This window comes from Gasterosteus aculeatus, chromosome 20, assembly GCF_964276395.1.
Source record: "Gasterosteus aculeatus chromosome 20, fGasAcu3.hap1.1, whole genome shotgun sequence".
Classification (NCBI taxonomy): Eukaryota; Metazoa; Chordata; class Actinopteri; order Perciformes; family Gasterosteidae; genus Gasterosteus; species Gasterosteus aculeatus.
Window position 1 is genome coordinate 4,175,016 of NC_135707.1, and position 22,697 is coordinate 4,197,712.

Here is a 22,697-nt window from a genome sequence, read left to right on the forward strand (position 1 = left end):
TAACACTCAACACGCATCCTGTAGTTCTTCGTAACCACGTCACCTGACTCACAGTTGGAGAACTTCACCCGGTTAATCGGTGTATGAAACTTTTGAAATATCAGTAGGCGAATTTAAAAGATCAGGAAATCTATGAAGTCAAAAACTTGTGCAGAAAACCTCTGTGTTGAAGATACAACTTCCAAGAAGTGTTTCATCAACAGACATAGAATCACAGAACAGACCTGAAGGGATTTTGGGTCGTAAATATAAATGAGGGTAAAATACGGCACAAAACTTGCTGTGAACAACAGAATTTTATTTCAATTAAGGGATAGTCCATATTTCCAAACAAAAGAAGAGGGATAAACACAAACTCATAGGAGCTTTCTGTGAATTCATCATCAACAGACAGCTTTCCAAGGTCCCGGATGGCTTTTTCAATGCTAATGTTTACACCACAGTGCCATGCTGGAAATGTGAGACAAGTTGTCAAAACAAACTTCCACCAAGGGAAAGAACAAAACAAGAAAAACAACTTAAAATAGTCCTAAACTAAGTCACAGTCATAAGTCCAACGGGGATCGTATTGTAACATAGACTGAGGTTTTCAGAGGTTAGTGACACTTTTCGCTAGGATATCGGTACGATTCGCTCATGACGAGAGTCGAGGGGGTTTTCGCTACGTGACGATATCACCAGGAAAGTGGAAAAGAACTCGCATGACGTCTAAATAAAAATGAAAGTGCTGATGATGTCCAAGCAGAAATATCCGTTCTCTCTACTGATGCATAAAAATAAAATCACCATAGTTTGCATTGATTTTCTACGACTTTATGTTGACATGTTTACATTGTGTGAGTTCCTTTCCTCTCCTGACAGGACATAATACCTGTTATAACAGGAAACGAGAGATTATGGCACAGTCATAAGATAAATGCTCAGTGACAAAATCTTTGTTCTAAGGCAAGTACAGCTAGTTTCGTAAAATGCTCCCTCCCTCCCCCCCCGGCCCGGTTCATGAAGGTCCATCGTTGACAATAAAACACTCCTGTGATGACACCAAGTAAGAAGTTTCAATGGGCCTTTTGAATAAGTGACAAGGTCGATGGAACCTACCAGTGCTGGGAGTTTCCAGGAGTCATAAGTGTCGGTTCGGACTGGTTTACAATGCAAGTGCCTAGGCTGTTATCTTTGTCTCTCTGCCCCCTGAGATCCAAACAAAACAGTATATAGTCAAATAATAGTCATAGAATCGTTGTCACCAAAACTACCACGAAGATATTCAAACAATATGCATTTCTCAGCTTTGGCACAGGCTGCTGATAACTGTAAATTTCTACTGTTATTTTGCTCTTGTACTGTGTTGGCGTGTCTGTCTGGCTAACTCACCCTTTGGACCTGAGCTTTTCCCATTGAACCCTAATATGCTATAGATGCCTATGAATCAACAATATACTGTACATATGGACACAATCATGAGTTCTCTCTCCATATAAACAGTGCCAATACAAACACACGCACGGTAAAACATATCCTCTGCAAAAGTCCGAGACATTTTGGCATTTGTCTTCTTTTAATGGCTTCTGGCTTTCTGTTTTAAAAAAAATGGTATATTACACAGCGGACCTTGTGCTCGTGGTTTTTAGAGTCCCATTGGCGAAGCCCTTTGCTCAGTACTGTGCATACCGAGATGCACGTACACGGCCTCCGTAAATGCAGGCTAGCACCAACGATGAACCACCGGTTTTGTCTTTATCTGCCCCTGTAGGGGGACAGGACTGGGGGGGGTTGTTCGAGACTGAAATCTGAAGTGAGTCCAACAGACCTGCTGGTGAACTGCGCAATGACCCGTTCTACCAACTCGTCCATCTCGCGCTCACGTCTCAAGTCGGCTGGCTCGTGTAACCGGGGCGGTAATGCATTACGTTGTCAGTTGGGTTTTTGAGCAGGATGGTGAGGGGAGGGGGGGCAGGCAGGTGGAGGGGGGGGGGGGGGGGTTTGAGGATGGATCGGTGGAAGATGGACGTTGCAGCCCCCGCATTTCCTTCCCACAGCTCCTCCACCTCAGGGCCCGTTCTCGTTGTAGTGGAGGGAGATGGGGCGGTCGCGCTGCACGGCGGGCATGTAGGGCCAGTTGTAGCTGGAGCCCGAGAGCAGCATGTCGCGGAGCAGCGTCTCGATGGGCGTCTTGCCCACCAGGCGGACGAAAAACAGCTGCTCGATGACCGGAGAGGAGACGATGCGCAGGGAGGGCAGGCGCAGGAGGAGGCGTCCGAAGCGGTTCGGCTGGCTCGGGTACTGGTTCCTTACATACTCCTCCAGGGCGCACTGGGACTTCTCCTGGATGCTCTCCACGTGGGCCACGTCTGAGAGCCCCATCGCGTCTACGGGGGGAGGAAGAGATATTGTGTTAGGTTTGTCAAACTGATTCCTCGGAGCATCCGAAAGCACCGTGCCAGAAGGCACGACATATTAGTAATGCAACGTCTCTTTTGTTCCCTCAATGACCTTTTATCAAATCAACGTTGTGTTCTCGGGTTTTGCATAAATTGTTGTCTGTGATAATTGGCTCAACGAGAGTTCTTGACCTGATACTGTACTGGAAATGTCACCCAGATGGTTGAAGCAGATAAACGTTGAAACAAGAGGAGTAATTCAATGTTCTCAAAATGCGGAGCTTTTTTTTTTTTTTCTATCTTTCCAAAGTCCTCAAGTCAGAGGAATGTCGCTCAAACGAGGTTTGTCACTGCAGAGATGCTTATCTACTACTGTGGTCGGTGTTCACGGCGAACTACAGCGTCCCCCTTCCGAGCGGCCGCGGGTCGTGTTCTGGCTCCCTCCTCCTCCTCACAACCCCCCCCTCACGCCCTCGGCGAGGGTCTCGCACAGCCAGTAAGAGCGCGTAACCGCTGCGTGCGATACTTTTCGCGCCCTCTGTGTGCAGGGGAGGGGGGGGGGGGGCACGGGGGATTTAGCGATGTGTGAACTTAAAACAGAGACACAATCCACCGTACGGGGGCCACACACTGTACATTTAGTGGGAGTGTTCTTTGCCCCCTGGATGAACCCTTGTTTTGGAAGGCAGGTTCTTTTGGTCTGAATAAGCCGGCCTCTGGGTTTTAACCTGTCGCCTTGCGTTGTTCCCCCTCGTTTTACACTTTGTAAATCTGTCCCCTGTTCTCGACACAACAAAAATGTGATTTCCGTCATATTTTAACCACGTGCGGTTCTCATCATTCCGAGTGAATAATTGCTCCCACTTCAGCTGCATTTCCCTTCCACTCAGGCGGCAGCTGGACCCGCTTCCCTTCTTCTCCCGGGCCGCCATTTTGGTAGCTGCGTGACAAGGCAGTCCCTGCTTGGGTGGGATTAGTGAAGCCGTCTGTGGGACTGAAACCGCATCGCGTGCCGAGGCGAAAGCCCCGTGGGCGCCCTTACGCGCCGAGCGGCGCGCTCTTTTGTCTGATCCTCGGGCGCACACCGGGTCAGCGGGGGTGAAGGATCAGGGTGGCAGCGCCGAGATGCCCGTTCTCTGATGTGGCTTGATGGGACCGGGCTCCACAGGGCGGAGCGGAGGGGAGGAGGGGGGGGGGTTAAAGACGATTGGTGTTTGTCCGAGCTTGTTAGCTCATCCTACCAAGTCTGCAGGAATCAGGTTTATTAACGGGTCCATCCAGCGTGCGCGCGTGAGCACGTCCGGCCGCATTAAATTCAAATGTCTGTGTCAGTTTCTGCACGTTTCACTAAATGCATTGTCTTCTTTTGGCAAGACATGTGCTGCTTTCTGCAACGTGTAGACATGTGGGTACATCTGCCCCGCATGAAGTCACATGGGAGGCTCAGGGCTACAGGGGTTATGTAGGTCACGGCCGGGGCTGTTGCAAATTCTCTGTCTCTCTGAAACCCACCATACATAATTCAATTCCCGTGGGGGGGTGGGCAGGGGGGGTCCCGGGCTGGGTTGGGCTGGGGGAGCATAAAGGGAGGAGGGGTGGATAACTGGTTTCAATAATGGATGGGATCAAAGAGGAGAGATGGCTGATGAGAGGGTGGTGTGTGTGTGTGTGTGTGTGTGTGGGGGGGTGGAGATCTCCAGACACATAAAAACAGAAGAGAAGCGGCAGGTACACGCAGAGCCAATCTGACACGCCATGCAAGGAAGCAGAGTGGGGAAATGCAATAAATAAAAATAAATAAATAACAGGGAGGAGACGCATCCCGGCGTTGGCTTCTTCCTCGCCACGCGCTTCCCCCTGGGTCACAGCGCATGATCTCTCCGTGGAGTATCCCAGATGTGACAGCATTTAGGCCAGCGCTGGAGCCCAGTGACTGTCTGGATAAACCTCAACAGGGTTTGTATACAAGAAGTATCAAAACAACGCCTTTCCTCAAGATGTAACACTATTATATTTTGATTTAATCGGGATTGCGGCTCAGTGGGGAGAACATGAAGCGACACAGCGAGGAGGGCGTGAAGTCCTGGTTTGTTTGGATGAACGGCTATAAATAGCCCAATACGTTCATGCATTAAGGATGCTTCCTTTACTCGGTATATCCAAAAGGAGGGTTATTTATCATTATTTATTTATCTTTATTTTGAAAAAAAGGCAATGATTTTACAAGAAAGCAATATTAACAGGCTGTAGCTTTTTAGCTAGTAGTAAACATCTGGTTGGTGGGTTCAGATCATGTGTGTATATACAGTATATACATATATTTTTTATATTTTTCTTGGTGCAATTCCATAAAACAGCAATTGAATATTTGTCTAAAAGTCTTTCCAAAGAAAAGTGAACTGTTTTAGATGGACCTCAGTCTAAATACAACTTGTATTGGAGAAATACCGATGTCAAAGATTCAGGTAAAATCTGAAGGAAGCGATGTGATGTGATTGAGCTCCCACGCACCTACTCGCGGGGAGAATAGAGGTCTTTTACAGTATTACAGAGCGATCAAATTACAGTGAAATTCATGGAGGGTAGAGACCATGACTGACTAGTGGGAGGACTGTAGCAGAAGCATTTGCATACGCAGCCAACGAGCCAATATGTGCTGCAGCGTTAGAGGTCGCGTCTCGGTCAGCCCCGGCGGAGGTGCAAAGGTTGAGAGTCGAGCCTCACGAGTCTCTCTGCCAGCTCAAAATGGATTTCAGCACAGCGGAGACTGAGAACTTCTCATTTTTAAGAAGGTTAAATAGGCTTCGCTCCAAAATTCACATTCCTGGACAGGAGTTTGGTTCTCTCTTGCTGCCCTCATAACGAACAAAAGTAATTCTTTAAGCATCGCTTCATGTTTAATGAACATTTCTGATAGTCAGCCATCTTTTTTGGACATAACGGGTAACATGGTTTCTTCTATGTGGAGCTTTCGGTCTTGTAGATATGAAACTGTTCATTAAGTATTCTCACAGATGGATTAAAGGCTTTCCATCAAAGCCTTCCGCTTTGACCATTTGCAGTGGAAGAGATGTTTGCATCTTTTTCTTTCATACTGTGCAACAGTGCACGAGCATAGAATGACAGCAGGATGATTGTCTCACACGTGTGAAGCATTTCGCTGGATATTCACACAACTTCCTACACATTGACATCTTGTAATTATTTTAGTTTTTTGTGCAGAAGAGATGATTATTAAAATATTGATTACTGCTCTGATGGCATCCAGCTCAGACTTCATATGGCAGAGATTAACAGTTCCCTTTTAATTTCTACACAAGACATATATTCACTTCAATTCAATCCCAATTTTATTATGTGTTGAATCTGACTCCATGTTTAAATGCAAAGAACAACACTCCTATTGGCCGTTTCTTCAATTCAGGTTAAGCCGCTGACATGCGCTTTGATACCCTGCGATTAAGCGTCCCTGTTGACATAAATAAACCAATTAAGAGAACGTTCTCGTGCCAACAGAAGCAAGCGCACGCTCCTAATTCCTCCCGTTCTGCCGCAGCAATAGTGACGTTACTCGCAGGACAGAGGAGACGTGTTTGTTGACATCGGAATCTACTCATAATCATAAGCGGTTTTCTTTGTCTTTTCGATGTGCAAGTTTCGTCTGGTTTTCTTTCAGAGCTCAGAGAACGAAATAAAAAGAACCGCCAATCAAGACAAAACGCAGGATTCCTTTAGGATTTAATATTGTAGCGACACATTTGACATTTTTGGGCCATGGATATCCAATTATTCATAAACCTTCGAGTCGATAAGTCTGGAGCGATCCCCTACTTAAATGTTTTAACGTTACGCGACACCAGCGACATTTAACGCATTTCTCAACTGTTCATAAGACATTCAAACTCACCAGACGTGAAGAGCACGATGGACTTGAGGCAGGAATACTCTGCCGTGTCCACCTGCAGGGCCTTCAGCTTCTCCACCTGCTCCTGGAAGACACGGATGTGGTCCATGAAGGCCACGACGCGCTCCGCTGACATGGGCGACGCGTGCAGGCCTGCGGCCGCCAACAGGGGCGCCACGTGCAGCGGCATGGAGCACTGGGCGGCGTTGAGGACGAAGAGCTCGCTCCACGACATGCGCAACAACGCCACCTGGAAAAACAGATTCCTTCACTCAGCGGGACGTCTTAAAAAACGATAACAACACGCATCATGTGGTCTTCTATTTAAAAGTTCTTTTGCTACAAATGTCACCGCGTGTTTGAGAAGGTTTTTGCACGCAGCTCATTTCCATCAAGCATAAAAATTCATTCTTAGTGACACAGGATGCAAAAAACATCCAATAATCCAAACCACCTTTGAAGATTTGGTCACATTACAAGAGACATGATGCAGGACAGGAGAATCATTCATGCACATTTTCCCCCCAACAAGTAATATATTCATTCATTGAAGCAAGAAGGGAGCGCGCACAAACCAAGTTGATGGCATAAAGCTCACAAAGGGCATCTTTTATAAACAAATTAATGTTTAAATAACACGTTTGAGGTAATTTTGAAAAGGTCATACATATTAGAAGAGGATACGAGAAGCACAAATAGGAGAAATGTGCTTTTAATATCAAATAAGCCAACATTATGGTTTTAATATATGGTTTTGGGATGATCACAGCAGAAACAGAGATATTATTTAAAAAGAAAAATCATGACTTTGGCTCCGTGGATGTGTACACTCGGCCTGCAATGGGAATCCACATATATGACTCCCTTTTGATGCTGCACCTACAATAATAGTTGTTCTTAAGTTCTTTTTATAGGTGTATTATTTTCCCTAGTAGGTGGACACAGTTTAAAACGCGTCGAGTATTTTGACGGCAGGTTGGTAAAAATTCATCGAACTGGTTTCATAGAAAGCGCGAAACTGGTGGCACATTTCTAGCGCAGTGACTGAGAGACGGGACATCGTGACATGACGTTAATGGCATATTGATGACACGGCGGAGCTGCAGCATGACATATCTGATAAAAGTCGGCCCAAGGTGCATGTGAATATTTATAGGTATGCGTGCCAAGACTTTACAGCTGTTATAAATCTACATGTGCAGCGCTGACATTGGGTTTGCTCCCGTCACTGAATAGAAACACAACAGATTTCCTTTTATATGCGACTGAGTGATGGTGATTTTCAAGTAATGAAAAGACAAAGATTCAGATGCTTCGTTTCTCTTTTGTCATTTTTAAAGCGTAATCAGAGGGCCGTGTGTCAAATAGAAATTAAATGAATTACGCTGGGATCTTTTATTGGATAACAGCGGCCTTTTGGTTTGGATTAAGTTGAAAGGGAGAATTGTTTTTTTTTTTACTGGCTTTACATAAAAAAAAAAGAATGATGTGAAATTGCTTTATTTCCTATGTACTGTATGTTACATTGACATGTTAATGCATGTTAATCCAAAAGCCCTTATGCATGTTCCCTTTGCACGCTTTATTGAAGGACAGACGTGACATGAAATACACGTATTACTTTTAGAGGTTATTATGAGGACCACACTCATTTACACTAAATATGACTCTTTAGGCCACTTAGCATTAGTTTCATATTTCGGGTATACAAAATGGTATTTTTATTATCTAACTATCTGTATGACTTGAATTCCAGTATTTATGCCAAGCATAAGATGTCAGTTACTAGGCTTTAAAAGTGGTGATTTTGTTGGTTGTTTGGCACGGCCAGCTGGTCCCGTCTGTTTCCTGTATTCATGCTAATGGATGCTAATCAGCTGCTGGCCGTTGCTTTGGATCTCCTGCACAGACACAACAGTTGTTTCCGTCTTCTTATCCAACCCTCGGCCAGAAAGGGATTATCCCCAAAACCAAAAGGTCAAACCAGAGAGTTGGATGCTCCAAAGTGGCAGTCTCACCTGGTCCATCAGCTGCAGATCGGGGAAAAAGGGGATGTTCTTGGCCCACTCGACAGCGCTGAAGAGCAGCCGGGCCGCCAGCTCGCAGATGTTCTCAATGCCCATCAGGTTGTTTCCCTGCATGCACTGGGCCCCGTAGCGAGACGTGGGGTAGGGCTCGGCGCGCAGCAACAGAGAGATGAAGCCGGACAGGTAGGGCTGGCCGTTGTACGGGTCGGTGCCGTTGGTCAGGTACTGTCCCGGGCTGGTCTGGGAGTTCGACGTGCGTCCTCGCTGCACAGCTGATGGGAAGCAAAACAGGCGACGGTGACAATTTGCCCGCCGTAATCTGAACTTTTAACCGTGAGTGTGTGAGACTGGTGCAGTTGTTCGGTTTCTCGTCATGCGCAGGTCTACGTCTCAGTCTGCCTGAAAAGCACCCGCTTTTATTTCTGAGCTTTAACAGAGAGAAACATCCAAACGGACCCGCAGGTAGAACCATGTGGAACCAAAAGGCCTGCAGCCGAAAAACCAAAAGGGCAAGGAGACGAAGGCGGCGGATAAAGAGTGAAATTGGCCATTACAAATGCGGCGGGTAGAACGGGGTCAACGGGGCAAAGCGTGTGGAGACTAAACACGTCAGCGCCGGTGTTTTCCGCGGAGCGGTGCAAAACGCGCTGGGCCTCAAAGAGCAACGACAAGAGATAAACACGCCATTTCTTTACGCCTACACATCCACCCATGAACACATGCACGCATGACACAAGAACACAGTAACATGCGCCCCCCCCCACCCACGAACGTCCTACTGGCAAATGGCTCCGCCTGAGGAGAAAATGGCACGCAGAAGCCAAGACCCCCCCCCCGCCGATGATGATGAGGCGAGTGCTCAAAAGGCCCAGTTGGAAAACACCCGTTTGGTCCCCACAGTCTGACTTATAACTCAGGGGGGAGAGGGACGGGTGGGGGAGGGGGCAAATGACAACGCAGGAGGGAAGAATCAGGTAAAAGGGTGAAATGGCGAGATAAGGTGGAGGTATCAAGAGGTGATAAGTTGAGATGGGGGAGATTAAGGGCAGGGGGAGAGGAGGTGCAGGGTTCAGTGAATTTGAATGCGGTCTGAGATGATAGAGAGCGGCGGTTTGCAGGAGGAGACAGGTGGAAGCAGAGAGGCCTGAAATAAAAAAAAAAAGGGGAGGAGGCGGGTTTGGACAAAATGCTTTTTCCAACTCTGCATCACCTGGCACACCAGCGACAACGCAACGCCAGAGGTCAAGTCACTCACGGCCGTTATAAAAATGCCTTCAGTTCTAGCTCGTCCTCTGCGGCGGACGGAAAATAAAAGCTCTCGGCACAAAAGGCGTTGACCTCAAAGTACCAGTTTCTTCCCCCTTTTTGTGAACTTGTGTGAACCCGCGCGCTCCGCGGGGAGAAGAATGCGGCCTCCTCCTCGTCGCTCGCGCAGCGGCGGCGGCGGCGGCGGTCACTGCAAACCGTAGAAAACGGAACACTGTAGTAGCCTCGGTGCAATTTCCACAAAGATTACCTGGTGAAATGTGTTTTGAGTCCCTTTGAGCGCGAAGTGAGAGCGAGCCAGAGCCGCTCAACCGGCAGCCCAGATTAGACATCAAACTACTGGTTTATAGCTGCTCTGTAGAAACACATTCAATCAATTTATGCATGACAGGACGATCATGGTCAGGGTCGAGGCACTGAAAGACTTCGGTTTGGGTTGACGAATAATTGTGGTTTGTTGCTTAGTGATTAGATAGCGTGAGGTGACCTTTGTTGTCATGTTACAGTAATAAACATGCGGTTAAAGCTCGGGGACGACACAAGTCTCGAGTGTCAAAAGGAAACGGGAAACGAGATCCGTGGTTTTGTCCAGTCCCTGACCCCCCCCCCCCCCCCCCGCGTGGACATCGGCGCTCTACAATAACACCCCCCCCCGACTTCCTCTTTCGCTCGCCAGGGAGCAACAGTCATCACATCTGAGGCTGCTGGCTTGAACTTCAGCATGTTGTCACTTTAGGGCACGATGTGAAAAGGGACGACTCTGTCGTGCTCTCTGGGAGGATACAGTCACCGGACAAAACGCCCGCCCCCCCCCGACTGTGTCAGAGCGCGTCCATAACCTAAAACTGTCACTCTGCCCCGGCTTGTTAACGTCATCTCAGGGAAGAAAAAGGAGAAACAAAACACTATAGGGGGTGAACAACCCACTCACAAACATATTGTCCTCAACTTTTCACGGGAAAAACATCGAAACGCCACGAACCTATCGGCCCCCTGCTGCCGGTCGCGTCACCGATATGTGAATCCGCGGCTATTAATCTGCTCGCAAGTTGATTAGTGGTTAATCCGGCGGACGGAGGCGAACAAACTTGATCCACTTGACTTTTCAAAAGCCTCATTGTGTGTGTGTGTGTGTGTGTGTGTGTGTGTGTCGGAGGGGGGGTCACTTGTGGCTGAGAGGCAGCGCACTTGAGGACTTCTGACTGAGACACGTCGCTCTCTGTTTTGTTGCTCGCCTACAGCTGGCTGGACGAGAGAGAGAGAGAGAGAGAGAGAGGAAAGGGGACGAGGGGTCATTATGGAAGAGTCCCAGAGAGTGGAGAGGAAGACAGACGTGCAGAGACAGAGACGTAGTATCTTGACCTGAAGGGCAGCGAGAGACAGAGATGACATTAGAGAGAAACAGATGCCTGAGGATAAGTAAAAAAAAAAAAAAAAAAGAAGAGGAAAGCCGGGTCAGAGAGAGAGAATAACATGGGGGAGGGTGGGGGGAGTATAAAGTCAGATTTGTGCGTCTGCCAGAAGCGGTTTTCTGTTTTTTTAATTGGTGGCTCAGCTAAATGCATTTGACCGAGCTCGTCAGACACGACGTCCTTCTTCCTGGCGAAGCAAATTATTCCAATACTAAACTAAGGGCAGAATTTTTAAAAAAGGCGTTAAAAACCCGCCAAAAACCAAACAGCAGCCACAGTACGAAGGTAACGGGGCGGAATGGGGGCGAGGAGGAAAGTGCACGCAAACAGAGGTTCCATGGGACATTTCAGCAGCGACTTTTAAAACGCCACTTCAGCAAATGGCAGCTGGCAGAGTGCAGGGTTCGCTGCCGGGCCGCCCTGGATTAGCCGCTGGGTCAGACTGTTAGAGGAATTACAGCAGCTAAATACAATTAAGGCCCGTCAACATTTGGACTTAAAGGTCACGGTGCCGGAGCCACACGGACGCATTATAGATTTGGCTCGTTTAATAAGTAGATTTTTCCCATTTCTAAAGTCTGTGTTGGCCGGCGAGCAAAAGAGAAACACATTTCCCTGCATGAAGTCTCTCCACGTGACTGAGCGCGCGTTTGTTCCCGAGGGAGATTCACAACATTAGAAAATATTGCAACCATCAAAACACAAAGGCTGAAGCCTGTGTACACGGCGGTGATCCAGCCCAGAGGAAAGTGTGTGTGTGTGTGTGTGTTTGTGTGTTGCGACATCGGGGTGACATCCCCCAGGATCTCCTGAACTTCACTGGCTTGCTTTTAAAGATACTTTACTTTCTACTTAATTCATTGAAAGTGATGTAATACTGTAGCTGCTCCATGGTCCACTGCATTTGTCCCACTGTGTGCTATTGTGCAAGAACAAGCGCATTCTAAAAAACCTCAGTACCCAACCTGCTCAGCACAAGTCTGCAGCAGTTAAAGGGACGGAGATTACCTGTAAATGTGCTGTGTTAAGAAAATGTTCTCTAACAAGTTTGCATTATCAACCTTTTGAGCGGTAATATGTCAGTTGTGTTTGCAGCTCTTTCCTGCTGCCCCCTGGTGGTGATTAAATACAGTAACGGAGGGTTGAGGCTTTCGCAACTAGTTTGTAATATAAAAGTAGGTGAAAGAAAACGTGCGTTTACGTTGTACCACAGTGCAGATGAGACAGCTGAAAAGTCTTACGTTACATCTCACTAAAAGGGAGGAAAAAAAGGTAATTAGTTTGTATATTAAAGTGTGGCTGTGAGCCGGCAAGTGCACAGATGGGCCCCTAGTGGTGCTCAAGCACCTTGATGAGAAAAGTGGCCCTTCTGCGCTCACAAGCCCCGCCCCTTCCTCCTCGTCCTCATGGTGCTTGTGCACTGCTGAGCGTCAAACGGCTGCAGCATCGAACAAACTGGTGATGACGGTGTTTGTGCAATGCTCCGACGCTGTTCTGATAAATTAACAACATTAGGGCCGCTGAAAACATGGCGTTGCAAAAATTATTGAAAAAAACAAAATGAAAGAGCTACATGACAGTGGTGAGGTATATTGTGGTATATTATTAGCGTAATCCTGCTTATGCTTAAACTCTGTCAGAAAATAGTTTTAATAAGTGTGTGTGTTTTGTCAGCTTTATAGATATTATGCAAGACACTCTTTATTATGCACAACATTGATTTATCTCATTCAACAATTTGCAGCCTAATGTCAAGAGAAGTTAGACTCCCAAAGCAGAAGGACAGGGCTGCTTAGACAAAGCGACTTAGTTGACATTTCAGTTTTTAGCTCGGTGGCGATCATCGAAACAAAGAGCGGTTCCAGCCAACGCGAGCAATGCACGCTTTTTAGCTAAGAGGAGAACTCGGGTGGACGTCATGAGCGACGTGAATGAATGAGATGGTGAGAGATCTTGCAAGGAGACCGGAGATGTTTTCAGCCGCACAAATTAATGCCGATCTAGCTAATCGTAACCAAACTTGGTGTTAGGCTAACAAACGTGCGGTTTGTCTGTTGCATAGCACACGTACGGGGACTAATTTCTCTAGGCTACTGAAATGTGCCGTATAAAAGGCTATTAACTTAGTATTTATAATGTCGCTGGTAACCGGATTATAAAAACAATTTTTTTTAAAAAGGTACTTGAGGCAGCAATCCTCAATAATGAGGCGGTATTTTATCATTAATAATGTTACTGTACCAGTACTGCCTCAAGTACTTTATTGCTTATGTACAATATGGCCTTGTTTTGTTATTTATTATTAATTAATTTCAGGAATAGTTTTGGTTTGAGCACCTGAGCACCTGCCCCCCCCCATGTCTTTGCACGTGACTGGCTGTGTGACACACACGCGCGCGCGCTCTGTCCTCAGCTGTGTGTGGAGGCACGAAGCGGCAGAGAGGTTTGCGGTGAAACGCCAGAGTCGCATCGGGAGCGAGAGCGCAGAAGCACCGGAGGCGGCGCGAGGAGAGGAGCCGGTGACACAGACGGGGAGCGACAGCGGCGCGCGCGCCACGCGAGCTGTGCGTGACCGGAGTTCCGTGACTGCGCCGCGCGCGCAGAGGCGGTGGCCTTCGGTCCTTCTTAGGGAACTTTGACGAGGCAGCTCCCTAAATTAATTAAACGAATTCACCCCAAACTCAGTGACTCACACGATCCTTATTTACGCTTAACGCGCAGCCCCACGTGGTTCTTTTGGTGTTTTTTAGAGGGAAACACTTTTTACTTTTCTCACTTGTTGTTAACATCAGCAGACAGTAAAAAAAACAACGGAGAGTATGAATTGACTGAGTTTTTAAAAGCCAGTATTAAGGAGCTTTGTTTTCTTCACTATTTATTGACGCAGTCAAATGTGAAATAAATTTAAAGGGCCACTTCAACCAAAACATTTACTCCCACTATCCCTCGTGGTACATATGACATTTTATTACTGTTTTTTTTTTTTTTTACAAATAATAGATATCTGCCATAGACTTCTGCTTCTGCGGTGATACAGTGGATGGGTTTCTGCTTTTGTTGCCCAAATCACTAACCACCCACCCCAAAAGAGCCACTAGATCCTGTAAAAATGAGCAAATAAGACTTAACCATTGTATTTGCTATATTACTGACCAATATCCCATATTTATCTAAATGTAACAAAAAAGGTTTCAAATGGGGACGGATAGGAAAAGTTAAAAAAAATATATGGCGTGTTGAATGGTTTCTGTCATTAGTACAGCTGCACGCACACTCAGTGAGCCTCACAAGATCATCAACCAGATGCCTAAATTATAAATGCACCGCAGCTCTGTAATGGAGAAGAAGAAGCTTGTTGGGTTTAACTGCTCCCGACAGATTCTGTGCCCCTTTCTCAGTGTGTGTGTGTGTGTGTGTTATTACAAGAGACCAAAGCTACACACAAAAACAGGTTGGGCCACTTAAGTCTCAAGCAAAACACTCCGGAGTCAGTCCGTTTGCTGGGGGATGATTGACTGAACGCCCCAGATGGGGTCACGTGACTTTTGTCACATTCGCGATACACTGGAATGTGCACAAGGACGCACTGCATTTTTAAAGAGGGCCCTCGTTACCTTGATGCGTCCAAAAGCATCACAAAACACCCTCGATCATCGATTCTACAATATAAAAGTCAGCCTTGCAGGTAATAACGCCATAACTGTGCATTACTTTAATGGAAGCTGAGCAGTTCTGAGAGATGTGTGAATGGGAGCCATTTACTTCCTGCAAGAGGCCTCTGATAATGACTACAAGTGTGGTGACAGGAGGTTAAGTATTTAAACTTAAGTCAATAGCTGACTTATAAGCAAAGGTTTTCAGAGCCAAAGGGGGAGGGAGGGGGGGGGCATTCTGCTGTTCAATCACCCACTGTGCTTTGTCTTTTTGTTCCCGGGACCCTTTTAATCAAAAATGGCACACCAAATTCACATTAGGCCTCATCTTTAAATCATAAGAGCATTATTCCTGCGCAAATTAACGTTTCTGACCGTCCTTTCTGCCGTTTCCGCGTCAACTTATAACATCTTGACGCGACAGCTGCGCCCGGAGATAAAAATAGTTCTTTTGCAACTTTTGTTGAAGGTCATGTCACGAGAAAACATGAATCACAACAAGCAGATAATTTCTTCCATCTGTTTGGTTGCTTAGTAACAGCAAACGTGCAGAGGGCCGCAACCTCCCAAGCGCCTTGGAACAAGGGATGACTTTTAGACACAACATGTGAGCCCCAACTGTTCGGGAGAAACCCAACGTGTGGCCCAAATGTTGAATGTGGAAGGAATTCTGCAAAAATCATTAGGCGACCCAAAGGAAATCTCCTGCGACCCGACTGCGGGGTCCCGACCCAGTGTTTGGGAATCGCTAGATTAGTCACTGTTTACTCGCCGCAGAAGCCCCGGACGCTCCACACATTTGGACTTTGACTTGAGCCGGTCTGCTATTAATGTTTTAGTTGACCTACATTTCCAGCCCTCCTGTCGGTATTCTGTCAGAGGCCGGCGTGGATGAGAGGCGGCGGCGGCGCTGAACGTGGGCATTCCTGCGATTGAGACCACGTACCATCGCTGCACTCGGCTGGCGTGCATGCGTGCGCTCCGTGTGCTCACAGCTGGCCGGTTGTACGGCGCGATGACATTCTCGCCGTGTGCGCGTGCATTAATCCGAGCGGTAAACGCGTCTCTCTCTCTCTCTCTCTCTCTCCGTCCTCAGCTGCTCGACGCGAAAAACATTCACTCTGATTCCAAAAGAAAATTGTCAGGCTGATCATTTTTGCCCAACAAGACGAGGTTCTGTGTGGCTGCGTGAGGAGACAACGACACCAACGCTGCCACGGTCGGGTTTTGCTCCTAGAGGGGTTTCCCCACTGAGGCCAATACAGCAATGTTTGCTGCAATGGTGCTAAAAAAAAGGGATAAAAGTATCCATGCAAATGATATCATGTTCTACACAGCAGGCCTGCAGAGAGGTCAAACGCCTTCCTTTGGAGGGGAGGAAACTCGGTAAAGATGTCTCTAAATCGGACCGGCCCACCCAAACTTCTGCGCTAAATATTCATTCAGCCTAAACAGTCATGCTGCCGTGTTGGTGACATGAAGAAGTGGTGCAAGAGGTGGAGCAGCATCCGGACCGTCACACAACAAACCACATCACTCGATCTGCAGCAGCACTCTCCCTCTGGCCTGAAGTGCATTGTGGGTAATATGCTCTGGGATTCATTCAAAGTAAGTGAAAAGGGGATTTTAAATGATTGATAAACAAGTCAAACCCTTTTAACTCAGCAAACATGCTTTTCCACTCGCTGCTTTCTGCTTCATTTTGACAGCATGTTTTCGGTGGCTTCCGCATGTTGTTAGAAATGTCAAACAGAAATATCCAAATTTTTCACCTGGATCTTAACTCAAAGTAAACACAGCTTTCCCTCCACAACCTTAGCTGAACCTGTCAATAATGCAGAGAAACATGTCTCGCGTCCTCAGGGGAGGACGGCAGTAGGCGGGGGCTTCGACGGTTCCAGTTGGGATTTCAGGACGCAGCAGAGTAACTACAGTAAAATAACAACAGTGTTTCAAAAGATTCATGAGTATTTAGATGGCTACAAATAAAATGTGCTCATTGTGACGGACTTCATTAAAACAATGGCTATAACTCAATTCATGCACAGCATTTAATGCTTTGTGATCACAATCCTCCTCAGCCTCACATTAAACATAAAATAACTATTTAGGTCCTTAAATTCTGTTTTGGGAGACTTTAATTTCCTGACTGCAGGACGGTTCTGTCTCAACAAATAAATGTCCTAAATAGACAAATGAAGGCTGATGAAGAGAAGTCAGCCGACAAAAGAGGATTTAAGGATGCAGATTAATCCTGCTGACCTCGAATGGACCAACCGATGGGCTCCGCCGCTGTAAGTTGACCTGCTCTACATTTAAGCCTTTAACGCACAACGAAAAGCACTGCAAGGAAATAGAAAGCCAATGAGCAGAAAATGAGTCTCAAAATAGAAAGAATAGGTTTTAAGAGTAAGAAACGTAAAGATGAACATTTCCGTGTGAGAAAAGTGTTTTCTAAGCAGCTTTAGAAACCTTTGGCCTTTAGGCTCAGAGGTCGGCACTGCGGGGAAAAGGGCGTTTTTACAAACCTTTTTTGCCAGATTTGCCACAGGAAGTAATATATATATATATGTCCTGCATATAAATGACATTTTTTCAACGAATAACAACATTTTCAAAATGATATTTTTCACATTTAACTTTTGGAAGAAAAAAAGAAAAACTGACTTCAGGCAATTTCCTCGGGTTCATTCAGTCTAAAAGGAGCCCGACGGGTCAGTGTTGCCTGCGGGCATCGAACGTGTCGCACGACGGTGTGTGTATATTACACACGCGCGCACGTGCCTTCATAGAGCCACAGCGGTGCACGAGCGGGAAACCCTTAAGGGAGGACGAGTATTTCCACCCTTTGCCGATATTATGTATTTACATTTTGGCTCAAGCAGAGAACAAAGGGCGCAGGGGTCATTCAGACGCTATCTGCCTTTAAAACATCCGCTGCCCAAGTGCCCTTGAGCAGGATTGCTGACTGGGACGCCGCTGCTGACCTCATTCTGTCCGCCAAGAGAGAGAGAGAATAAACCGCTTCAACAAACACCGCTGGGAAACGCACCTGCGGAGTGTGACGTTCGGCGCGTGTTCATTATCCTAAAATATTAGAAATCTAACAACTCGAGGCCTTTTAATCGGGAAATAGGTCGCCTCTAAATCATGAGCTGCTCTAATCCAAAGTGCATTAACAGACAAAAAGGAGCCCATCAGTGACGCTGCCCGCACAGATGTTTTGGCCCCTGTTGAGTTTGGAACATTTATAAAAATAATAAAATAAATAAAAAAACATGCAGCATCTCTCGGGAATGGAGCGACGCGGCTTGAATGGAAACCAATCAGGGAAGCGCTCCTCCGCCATTGACGCGTTACCATCAGCCTCCTTTGTCAAGTGACCCGTTGTTAATGCAACACAATACAACAAATGTAGCGGCATCCTCTTCCAGCGGCTCTGGGTGTCGGAGAGCAAACAGCATAATTAGAAGCGAGGGGACAAAAGGGGGGATTTCACCGGGCAGAGCGCAACCAGCGTGAGACGCGCGGGTTTTTTTTTTTTTTTTGTAAAAGAATGTGAGGCGCGCTTTGTGCGTTTGCCACAGGTGGCGGCTGATTATTTACCCCTAATAGCAACAGTGGGCAGAAACTGTGTGACACGTCGGGATCAACAGGCACCGCAGGACGCGCCGCGTATTTTTACGCACAATTCTCTCGCCGGCGCGGCTCATTCGGTGTCACGTGCGCGAGGCGCACAGACGCACTGAAACGGCGTTTTGGTGTCAAACGCGCGAACGGGAAAAGCTGCGGCTTCCAAATTCGCGTGTCCGTGTAATTTGCCTTCCGCGTTTAAGATGACAGACAGCAGCGCGGAGGAGAGACTCCGCCGTTTTATGACCGTGAACTATTTCGCGGCCGAGTTCCAGACATTGATGCTCCGTTAAGATTTGATATTTTTACACAGTTAACTAAATGTGCCACAACTTGGCGGGGACTCTCGTAACACACCTATGGTCTTACCCTCTCTTCTCATGCCGACCTTGAGGCACTTCTTCAGCCGGCAGTACTGGCACTGGTTCCGGTGGTGCTGGTCGATGGGACAGTCTCGGTTCCCCCGGCAGGTGTACGAGAGGTTCCGCCTCACCGAGCGCTTAAAGAAGCTCTTGCATCCCTCGCAGGTGAACTGGCCGTAATGCTTCCCGCTGGACTTGTCCCCGCACACCATGCAGTCCACGTTGGGGATCTTGTCCCCAGACAGCGCGTCGTTCCCCGGGGTGGAACCGTTGGGGGTCCCCGGGGCCCCGCCTGGCTCCTGGCCACATATCTGGAGCTGGGACCCCGGATCTGCAGAAATGTTCTCTGGCCACTGGTTTACTACCATTGCCATGCTATCCCCAAACGCTTTGGTCTTTGTTAGAGCCGCAGAAGGAGAGACAGAGTGGACCGTCCCGACGTCTTCGGGGAAGGAAAAATGAGGGAGGGCAAAAAGGCGCTTCCCACTTCCGCTGTCAATCTGAGCGTATTTATACTCGGGGCGAACGTTGTCTCTTTCTGGAGGTTTGTCTGCGAACATCTACCAAAGTTCACAGCAGCAGCGAGGTATCAACATGATCGACGCGTAAGAGCGAAGCCTGCAACTCCCGGCGTCCGTCGCTGCGCAGCGATCCATAAAACACGTTGTTCTTCAGAGTGTAAAAAAAAAAAAAAAAAAAGTCCCTCCAGTTCATTCAGCCGTGAAAACAAAACAAGAAACGCGGTTTCCCCGATTTCCTCCTCGCCTCTGGAATAAAAAGAAAAAGACGGCAGAACACGACGGACAAGCGACGTCTCGCCTCTCAAGCCGCTCAACAGCCCCCCGCCTCGTTCGTGCGAGACCGACCGCGCGTCCGGGATGACCGCATTTCACGTTGTCCTGTGTGGGATTTTATTTACTCCCGTTCCGGAGAGTAAAGCGCAGGAATCTCCCCCGTCTCTCTCTCTCTCTCTCTCTCTCCCTCCCTCCCTCCCTCCCCGGAGCGATACCCGTTCCTCTGGAGGTCCTTGCGCGGCGCTCGGGAGGTTCCGACTTTCCGATTTTCGACCCCAGCACGCGCGCACCCTCGAAACGTCGTCGGCCGATCGTCCGCGTGGGCGGGAAGCTTCAGCGGGAGAACCGTTAATAACGCGCGTCGACGCTCGTCTCGGCCGCTCGAGTGTCGTCGCTTCAGCCTCCGACCGTCCCGCCTCGTCGTCTGCGAAGAAGCGAAGCCGCGGATTTGGGGGAAAGTGTCACCAGCGGGGCTGCCTCGTACCGCCGCCGCCGCCCCCCCCCCTGGCGGCGACCCATATAAGGTCATAACCGCCAAATAAGGTGATTTCCCCTCCCTTCGGGACACTGCGGGGCCGGCCGCGATTGGCCCCCGGAGTCCGTTAAAAGGATCGAGGAGCCCTCTGATTGGACGGCGGTCGCTCAGGGAAGCGGTTGACTGACAGGAGCGGTTGTTGTGGTACAAGTGGCCACATCAGTGTCCCGTTGAGGATAAAATGCGCGCATGGACTGTGTACAAAATCTGTTAGTAATCATTGTAATTTAACTTTTTAAAACACTAATTCTAGATCAACGCGTCCTATCTTAGACTGACTTTACACATTTTAAAATCCCTCAGGTTCCCTCCACCTCAGCGATGTGTACAGCGCTTTGTTGCTTGATTTGGATGTTTGACCCTCACTTAGCAGAATGATGAAGGCCGGAAAGTTTTCTTTTTTTCTCGACGTGGCTCTTAAATCTCACTATATGTATGACGGTTTGGAGGCTAATCGTGGCACAATGTGTAGTTTATAAACTAAATAAAGTTTTTCTAACCCTAAAAGGGGTTAGAAAATATTATTCCAAGCTGATTATTTGTTTTAATAAATCTCTCCATCCGCCCCCTATAGAGCCTGGTTCTCATAATTGTACTATTCCATGACATGATATATATTTGTTTCTGATAATCTAATGTTTATTGTTCTGCCCTCTGATCCACGACCGAAGGTCACAATTTACCAACCGTTTTATGTGGCGCACTGCCCTGTCATCAATCTCTGGTCAGCTGTCCGCTGCTTCTAATCCGCAGTGATCGACACCATTTCATGCAAATCTTCAAAAACCAACTTTTACACATTGGAGGTTCGACTGCCTCGAACGAGCTGAACCCCTCTGAGCTCCACAACAAAACGTGCCAAACTTCTCACCGAGCCATAAAACACTCCCTAAATCGTTTGCCAGTCGGGAAAGTGTTGATCCTGTGGGTTTGTTGTGTCCCTGCCATGCGCACAAAAGGCCAGTGCGGTAATTAACAGTGGCAGTGTTGTTCTCTAATGGGGGGGTTTCCACGCCGAGAGCAGCGGGTACCTGATTATTTCCCCAGATTGAGTCTTGATTTGTCACATGAAGGTAATTCAGACCACACCGCTGTCGGGGGGCTGGAGGCTGGGGGGGGGTACATGCAGACCGAGGATGGTAAAGTGATAATGTGTTTGGACACGCTCTCACACTTCCCCTCTCGAGAATAAATATCCACGCATCCGACTGATTCCTCTGCAGGCGCTGAATTAAAAGTACTTTAAAAAAGGACGTGCAAGCGAGATCAGTGACTCCGCTTTAAAGTTCATCTCCACAGACAATTTAACAGGACTAAAAATAAACTCACTCCACCAAACGTGGCCCTTAATAGAGCCACATACGATTCGTCACGTTATGCAAGTTGCTGTCTAACTGCAGGAACAGAAGAATACTTACAGGCCCCGACGGTAGTCCTTCATTTAATTTATTATGTAAAAAATCCTGCAAAATAAAGTGTCGAATGAATCGATTTATTCATCTATTCATGACATGTGGGCAGGGCGATTGTTCTTATCCGTCTTGTTGTCCATTGTCTTATTGTCTGTTATGCTCAAAGTAGAATTCCTTGTACGTCGAACATATTTTGGCAATAAATGTTCCTGATGAACCAACTTCATCACACTTACTCAGCGCGTTGGATTCTTTGTCATTTAACCACACTCACACGTGTGATAATAATAACAATAACATAAGTAAATAAACGGGGGGGGGGGGGGGGGGGGTGTTAGAGTGAAACACTCGTGTGTCGGCTCGTGTGACCAGAGCGCAACAAGAGCAGCAGAATTAATTTACATCCACAATCCCGCCGCTCCGAAGGAAAAAAAAAAGAAGAAAAAAAGCAGAACTGTTATTTTCCAACTTTACGTGTCCGAGAAGCCAAAGAGAGCTGCTAAGAAAGACAAAAGCTCCCTCAGAGGTCCGGAGTGCGGCGCCCGGCCCGCCCGAGGCCACGGGGTCGGACCCGCACTCAGCCGTAATTGCTGTCACATGTAACCTTACCTGTCTCCCAATTAGCCCCGCGACTCGCTATTAGGAGATTCCACGGGCTGTGGGCCAGTGTCCAAGGGCACCTCGGGGTCCGGGGGCCTGATAATTAGAGGGTAATTCTATACAGCTGAGGCTTATGATGAAGTCGACCAGAAGGGGGGTAATTAAATGAGGATCGGCCACAGGTTTAGTAATGTACGTGATGTCCACACATTAAGCGCTAAATAAAGACAATACGCACCGCGTGCTTGTGTCACTCTCCTTCTTTGAGATATTACATTAAAAAAATTAAACTAATTTAATTACATGTATTTAATATTGGACCAATGTGGAGCCACATTCAATGACAGAATTAAACATGTAGTATGGGATTTTTTCACTGAAGAAGTTAAACCCTTTATTTACTTAAGTAAAAGTGTTAGCTAAATGTTTGTAGTTTCATTAATGGTCGCTAATTGCATAGTAAAATGGTCAACGTATTGATTTACTATGAATTATTGAATTCATATCGGTGCTAAATTATGTCACATCTGTATATGTTGAGGGTTGTGCTAATATTTATCTAGTTGGGTAATTTAATCAACATCGAGGTCTCATATTCTGATAAGCTTCGCTGTCCTGTAAATAAAAAGTCAACTTTTCACGAGCAGAGAAAAAGAAGCTCTTTTTTAATCTTTAAGACTCTTTAAGAAACTCTTCATCTTTCATATTTTCATAAAGATTG

The 22,697-nt window shown here is 47.2% G+C and overlaps 1 protein-coding gene across 2 annotated transcripts; it reads right to left on the minus strand.

Moving 5' to 3' along the window:
* Positions 1-277: 277 nt before the first annotated feature.
* Positions 278-21,044, minus strand: nr2f5 (nuclear receptor subfamily 2, group F, member 5). 2 transcript variants are annotated; one of them, XM_040165559.2, is made up of 4 exons: positions 18,643-21,044; positions 8,301-8,581; positions 6,286-6,532; positions 278-2,366 (listed from the first exon to the last, which is right to left on the minus strand). In XM_040165559.2, the coding sequence occupies exons 1-4, from the start codon at positions 19,193-19,195 to the stop codon at positions 2,047-2,049; spliced, it is 1,401 nt and encodes a 466-aa protein (XP_040021493.1). In that variant the 5' UTR covers positions 19,196-21,044; the 3' UTR covers positions 278-2,046. The 2 variants fall into 2 exon arrangements, with proteins under 2 accessions (XP_040021493.1, XP_040021492.1); XM_040165558.2 differs by having other exon boundaries at positions 18,631-19,941.
* Between the last annotated feature and the right edge of the window lie 1,653 nt (positions 21,045-22,697).